We start from the raw sequence: 7,472 nt of genomic DNA, 5'->3' as shown, positions 1-7,472 counted from the left end.
AAGAACGTCGAATCTGAATCACTTGAAAAAAACACGGGGGTGCTTAACTTTTTTCCAGGTGTATATTTCACCAACTCGTCACGCCATTGACAGAAATTTCATTACAGAACTTTATTCAAAAGCTACACAAAGGGGCTGTATGCATAAAAACTTTCCTAATTATGGCCCTCCAGTGGCTCGGCGGTATGTCTGCGCACTTACAACGTTAGAAACTGGATTTCGATACTTGTGGTGGGCAGAGTGCAGTTAGAACATTGTGTAGCTTTGTGTGTAATTACAAACAAACGTTCCTAACTTTGAACTAATAAATTAGAAGGAGTGTAGCTAGTCAACAGTATATATCCACTGCCGTCTCCTGAGTTATTCTTGTCTGATACAGTAGTAGATTTGATCGACTGTCATAGCCCACTCATGGGGAACCAAAGCGTTTTTGTGACAAAGGTAACCAACCATGAAATCTTAGATTCGCAGTCCAAGCACGCTAACTACGAATTGTAGAAGTATATCGTGTAATTTTCCACCATCTTTAGTGACGTAGAAAGTAGTTTTCACTCCTAATCTATTTATATCTCGCGCAACTTGAATATTCAGTCGAGTTTTCAGATTCGGACAACAAATTTCCTGTTTGACCCTACTGTTATTAGCGGACCTATCCTATGCTTGCTCGGAAATCAGTTTATCTGAGAATACCACAATAGAAATGTAGAAAAAAAAAATGTGACGTTTTTCTCTAATTTTCTTGCTTTTGTTATGACTGATCTTGTGCATTTTGATATTGACTTGTATATTTAATACTCTTCTGTGATGTTAATATGTTCTTGTATTTTGTTTTTGATATAGGAATATAAGCGTTATAAAAGAAAAACATTAACACTTTCCCTGCTGTGGGAACTAGTGCATTGCTAAGAGTTTGGAATTTTGTTCCACCATAAAGAAAGGGTATTCCCCTTCAAACTTCCAGAAATTTAACGGTTTTAAGTTTCAGACAAGTAATGAAATATTAAAACACGTATTTATGTGTGTGTGTGTGTGTGTGTGTGTGTGTGTGTGTGTGTGTGTGTGTATGTGGGAAAAAGTTAATAACGAAAACAAAATACAGGACAATTATCACAGCCCAGTTTATATCCTGAACAATCTCTCATCACTGATGTTCTGGGTTTCCCCTATTTTACAGTTCACTACTTAAACCAATTTTCAGAGGAAGGATACTCTTCAATTTTAAGTGATAATGAAATGAAAAATAAAGTGCAATCATTCGTTCTCAAATAAAATATTTTTTGTTTAGTTTTCAACTCTGGGTTAGTTGTCCAAACTTTTTCGTGTTCCTAATGTAAAGATGATCACTATATTTAATAATTGTAGTTTGGCACAAACAATTTTATGCTAAAGGTGGCATTACGTACGGACACCTCTTCTCCCATCCCCTCTCGTACCTGTTTTGTTATTTTTAATTCATCTAGTTTAAGAATTAATATTAAACTGGTAAGAGCATTTCAATAGAGTTAATGTGATATTTTATCAAATCTAATGAATTTATAAAGCATTCACACTTCGTGAGTTTGATATTAAGACAAAACGTTTTTATTTTCTCAGAATATTCGAAAAGGTAGCCCGTTACTGCTCAGTCTTCACAGACGTGATCCCTCTATCGGTCATTCTTGGCTTTTACGTAACTTTAATTATATCTCGATGGTGGTCCCAGTTTACTTCCATTCCTTGGCCAGATAGGTAAGGTGTATTAAAATTTTCATTGTAAAGTTTACTGAATTATAAGTTGTACACTGTTTTACATTTGATTAAACAGCTTGCAAAGTTGTAGTGAAACTAGAATGTTATAATAATATTTAGCTTGTACCTTCTATATAATTAAACAGTTACCTTAATTTGCAAGAAGTTTTAAAATAAAGCCGCATTGGAATATCTGGTGTGGCCACCGCGAGGAATCAAACTCCAAATTTTAGCGTTCCAAGTCCATGAACTTTCCGCTGCCCCATCAGAAGACAAGTTGCAAGAATAAATAAATAACTGTTGTAAATTTCACAAAATAATATCGTCATCTTTGGATCTTCGAGGTGTTTTTTATCTTATAAGCAATATTCTCAGTTTTTCTTTTTGTCAAAATAACATAAAAATATTTGCTATAGATAATACAATTCTGCCATATCGATTTACTTGTGTCATATATACTAGACTGTAATATTTGGTCCGCGTGGGGAACGCGATTCCCGTGCAGTTTATCACTAAATAAAATCCGTCTACTCAAAGTTACTGATATATTGCCTCCGTATCCATCCAATATTTACTTGCTCAGTTTTCTTTCTTTTTATTATAAATGTGTGTGATAATTAATATGCAAACAAAGTAGGCTTTAGATGCCTTACGTTGATTTTTCTGTGCGACTATTTTTCTCGTGAGAGTTTTTAGCTTTTTACGTATATTGCAAGATGTTAATTCAAAAATATGGGGGAAAAAAAAGTGTGTTATGTTAGGCTTCAAGTCTTGAACATGACAATTTTGGATTTGTAAAATTCCAGCCGCCTGTCAACAATTAAATAATAATGAAACGTTTACGTATTAAAGTTACAAAAGATAATGTTTTTGTCATAGAACTGCGACGATGATCGCCAGCTGTGTACATGGATCAGATGAACGAAGTCGAACAATCCGCCGAACTTTGGGCCGGTACCTTTTGTTGATGCTGCTCATAACATTTCAGGCAGTCAGTACATCTGTGAAGAAGCGGTTTCCTTCTTTAGACCATATTCAAGAAACTGGTGAGTTTCCATCAGTTTGAAATCATGGTACCATTAGTGAAGTTGTATGTATACAGTTAAGGGTCTCTTAAAATGAAGAAATTTCTTTAAAATATCTTTGTAAGTAAGGGTATTAAATAAAATGTTAAAATTAAAAAATTTGATTCTGAACATTTAACAACTAAAAAAAACAAAAAACTGCTTACTATGAAAACGCAATAATATTAGTTTAGTACGTTGAAATATATTTTGCATATAGCAGATGCTAGTTTTAAAATTCCTCCCTAGATGGTGCCACTATGGTTCAATAACAAGTAACAAACAATTTGCTTATAAAAACTTGTTTCTACACGTATATGGAATATCCATAATTCCTTTTAATATTCTAATAGAAAAATTACAAAAACTAATCGCATATGGACAGCATGGAAGAATCAGTTTGGTTGATTCGTTTCAACATTTAGATAATAGTTCCTGATATATACGCATCGTGATGCAAATAAGTTTTATCATGTGTTTTATTTTAACCTTTCATTTTATACTAGTAGAAGTTGGTATTAAAGGACAATTATGATTTGATTTTCTCTTGGAAATAGTCTTGTTTATTAGTTTTTGATTTATTGGGGTACCCGAGTTCAGTCTATAGATTTATACCTGGCCTGAACGCACGGGACTCGGGAGTGATAACCAACGAAATAAAAGGTTGATTATAACAAAAACACCTCGCTGTACAGGACTATACGTAAAAATGTTAAAGACACGGTAGGCCATAAAAAAAAAAGGAAAGTGTTTCATTGAATTAATTAGTTCATTATTTTTTTATCGCTCGTATATTAGGCTTAAATGATGACACAGGGAACTTTGTAGCCTTAGAAAGTGATAAACTGTATGGATTGGATGGTAAAATTCAGAACGGGGAGAACTGAAAATGTGGTGCACAAACTATAATTAAGTTTATGTCAAAGGAGTAAGAGGGGCGAGGGAGTGTATAAGGAGAATAATAGTTACCCCACCTCCTTTTGCTTTATTTACATAGGTTGTTTGTTGTGTGGCAAAAAAAAAAGAACCTAATAAAAACCGCATAGAACATTTAATGATATATGCAAAACTTCATTACGCGTGTTTCCAGTGGCACAGTCCGTTAGAATTAACCTTTTGGTATTATAGACATGTTCGGGTTCAGAAGTATAAACACTACAAGTATCTACAAGTGTTTTATGTACATCTACACACACATCAATTAGGGTTGTTATCTTAAAGGAATAATGACAGCTGAGGAACGAAAAGCCTACGAGAAAATAAATTTGTGCGGAAGCAAATGGTGGATCCCTGCCCAATGGTTTGCATGTTTGACGCTGAGAGCTAGAAAGGAGGGGAGGATTAAAGACTCCATTCAAATGGATACACTTTTACTGGTACAGTATAGTTTAGTAGTGTTCATTATGTATGTAGGATACACTTTTACTGGTACAGTATAGTTTAGTAGTGTTCATTATGTATGTAGGATACACTTTTACTGGTACAGTATAGTTTAGTAGTGTTCATTATGTATGTAGGATACACTTTTACTGGTACAGTATAGTTTAGTAGTGTTCATTATGTATGTAGGATACACTTTTACTGGTACAGTATAGTTTAGTAGTGTTCATTATGTATGTAGGATACACTTTTACTGGTACAGTATAGTTTAGTAGTGTTCATTATGTATGTAGGATACACTTTTACTGGTACAGTATAGTTTAGTAGTGTTCATTATGTATATATGTGTTTATCTATCTATCTGTGTGTGTATATATAAATTAAGCCTTAAAATTATTTTTATTTTAAAATTCCATTGCAATTTTTCAGTCGTAACCTTAGTCATAACGGAAATTGCCTGTGGTGATAGCACCCTAAAGCATCCCATCTATCAGACATTATCCAAACGCAGATGAAAAACTAGTTAGTAGTTGTGGGAAGGCAGTTACCATTAAGTTCTTCTTATACTAAAAGTAGAAAAAAGAAAATAATAAGACCACCCTAAAAATACTTCTACTAAAAGTTCCTCCCAACTTTCGCCTTTAATTTCTAATAGTTCCTAAAGTAGAAGAATAACAATAAATAACTCTGTATGTGTGTGTCTGTCTGTCTGTCTAAACAAGATACAAGGTCGGGTGACGCCACAATATTTCTATTCCTTCCCATGTTTTTTTTTTCCCGAGCCATGTCTGTTTCAATAATTGGGTCCTATGGTGGTTAACTTTAAGTTCATGAACTTGCAACGCTAAAAATCAAAGAAATAACAATAATTATTTGAAATGTCCTTAACCTAGAAAGAACGGGTAGAAGCGAATTTGTTATGTTTGTCGTAATATCAGCTGTAGTATTTAAGGGTCAAACTTAGAAAAATCATGATGATGCGCGACTTTTGCAGCACTCTGTAGATGTTAATAGCATGCAGAAACGTGTATACAAGGACCATTAAACGTAGAAATATAAAGTATAGAGAAAAACTAGCTCCCCTCCCCCCCTCCCCATGAGAAAAAAAAACTTTTTTAAGCGCATGAGTGTTTACAGTAAGTAATCTTTGGTAATTTTTAAGATGATCACATCAATTTATGATATTGTAAGTATAATAAATCTTGAGGCCTGCTAATCTTCTTCGCTTGATCACAAGTTTAGATTTTTTTCACGTTTTAGGAAATATTTAGCGAGTTAGTATTACTTAAATTTGTTAAATTATTATTATTAATTATAACTCGTACTTTATGAAAATATGTTGATACTTACCTATATTTTGTAGGAAATGTGCACTTTTCGTAGCTTCTGTGGAGACATGCTGAATTACGATTGGGTCAGTATCCCTCTGTTATACACCCAGGTAAGTGATTGTAACACCAGTTATACATGGAAGAAAGTATGATTGTAACATCCAGTTTATACACCCTAGTAGGTATGATTGTAACATCCAGTTTATACACCCTAGTAGGTATGATTGTAACATCCAGTTTATACACCCTAGTAGGTATGATTGTAGCATCCAGTTTATACATCCTAGTAGGTATGATTGTAGCATCCAGTTTATACACCCTAGTAGGTATAACAGTATCCCTCTGTTATACACCCAAGTAAGTGATTGTAACACCAGTTATACATGGAAGAAAGTATGATTGTAACATCCAGTTTATACATCCTAGTAGGTATGATTATAACATGATAAAAACACTAAACGTAAAATAATAGCATGTCGTGCCACTTTGCAATATGTATGTATGTGATATGATGAGTACAACGAAAAATGATGACTATATTGGCTACCGATGGCATCATAGGGACATTGTACATTCAAATACGAACCACCAATGAAACTAAACACCAAAATCGACACCAATTTCACTTCGAAACATTATGACTATTTAAATAAGGAATGATGTTATAGTTTTTTTTTTATAATCACATCATATTGTCCAATAGGACACCTTCGTCAAAATCAAATAATCATTTGAAATAATTGTTTTTTTATTTATTTTTGATGGATGCTGTTGATCGTTAACAGGCTGCAGATGGCCATAAATATTTTGATCTAAGAATAACATATTAAAAAAAATTGCTATGTGTTAAAAATATTTCTGGAGCAAATGAAGTAAAAGAAAAAAAAAATGGCACACTAAAAATATGAAATTACGATCTTGATGTATTTTTTGAATTTACTTGAATTTTTTTTATGACGGTAAAATCACATGCTGATAAGTGTTAATGTCATTGTAAGATTATAAGTATAAACAATAGTAAAGTATTTCAACGTTTTGTGATATCAAAACTAATTTATTTGTTAGATACTGATGATTATGACATGATTAGGTTACTAACTTATTTTTCAATTCTTACTAATGAAGATTTGAGCAATATTTCTCATCCTGAACAGTTGCTAGATGGAAACAAGATTGAACAAAATAACCACATTAATTCTGAGCTTACTAAGAAAAAATAGGAAGTTTAAAGAATAATAAAGCTCCTGGGCCAGATAATATTTACCCAAGGATTTTGAAGGAGGTTAAGGATTCCTACTATTTTTTCTAAGTCCTCGAATAATGGGCAGGTACCAGAGGATTGGCTCACTAAATATAAAAGTGGCTGAATGGAAGCAAAGAGTTGTAAGGAATGAAGTTCAATCAAACTGGATTATTGTCACGTTTTGGATACTCCAGGGCTCGGTGTTAGAAACTTTGCTCTTTTCAATTTACGTCAGTGACATAGACGAAGGAATGGTTAGTTAGTTATTTAAATTTGTTGATAACATTAAAGTTTTGGGTGTTACTGGCTGTGAGGAGGGTGGTGCTGCTTTACAGAAGGATTTTGTGAGTTGGGCAAATAAATGTTAGATGGCTTTTAATTATAATAAAAGCAAGGTAACTAATGTGGGACATCATAATTTGAATTATGGGAATAACCTTAACAGTGTTATAGAAGAAAAATATCTTGGTGTTCTCGTTCATCAGTCTCTTAAGCCGTCCAAGGTTGTATCTACAGAAATGTTGAATAAAAGACTAAAGAGGTTAATATGTGTTTGTAAAGGTCATTGGTTAAACCACACGTGGAATAGCGTGTTTCGTTTTGGAAAGAACATTGGATTATTAAAAAGGGCTCAATGTAGGACTACAAGGATGATACTTGGGATGGGAAGGTTTTGATACAAGAAAAGTTTAAGATATCTAAAGTCGTTGTCATGAAAAAAGAAGA

General features: G+C 33.2%; 1 protein-coding gene across 1 annotated transcript in view; it reads left to right on the top strand.

Moving 5' to 3' along the window:
- Window positions 1–7,472, top strand: part of LOC106462753 (bestrophin-3-like) — a 23,654-nt gene that overhangs the window by 13,889 nt on the left and 2,293 nt on the right. The window contains exons 3-6 of the mRNA XM_022390083.1: window positions 1,594–1,728; window positions 2,608–2,774; window positions 4,014–4,168; window positions 5,536–5,613. Of these exons, the coding sequence (XP_022245791.1) occupies window positions 1,594–1,728; window positions 2,608–2,774; window positions 4,014–4,168; window positions 5,536–5,613 (535 nt within the window). The remainder of the gene's footprint in view (window positions 1–1,593; window positions 1,729–2,607; window positions 2,775–4,013; window positions 4,169–5,535; window positions 5,614–7,472) is intronic.

This window comes from Limulus polyphemus, unplaced genomic scaffold (assembly GCF_000517525.1).
Source record: "Limulus polyphemus unplaced genomic scaffold, Limulus_polyphemus-2.1.2 Scaffold1240, whole genome shotgun sequence".
In the NCBI taxonomy this organism is placed as follows: Eukaryota; Metazoa; Arthropoda; class Merostomata; order Xiphosura; family Limulidae; genus Limulus; species Limulus polyphemus.
This window is presented reverse-complemented; position numbering and strand designations above follow the sequence as displayed.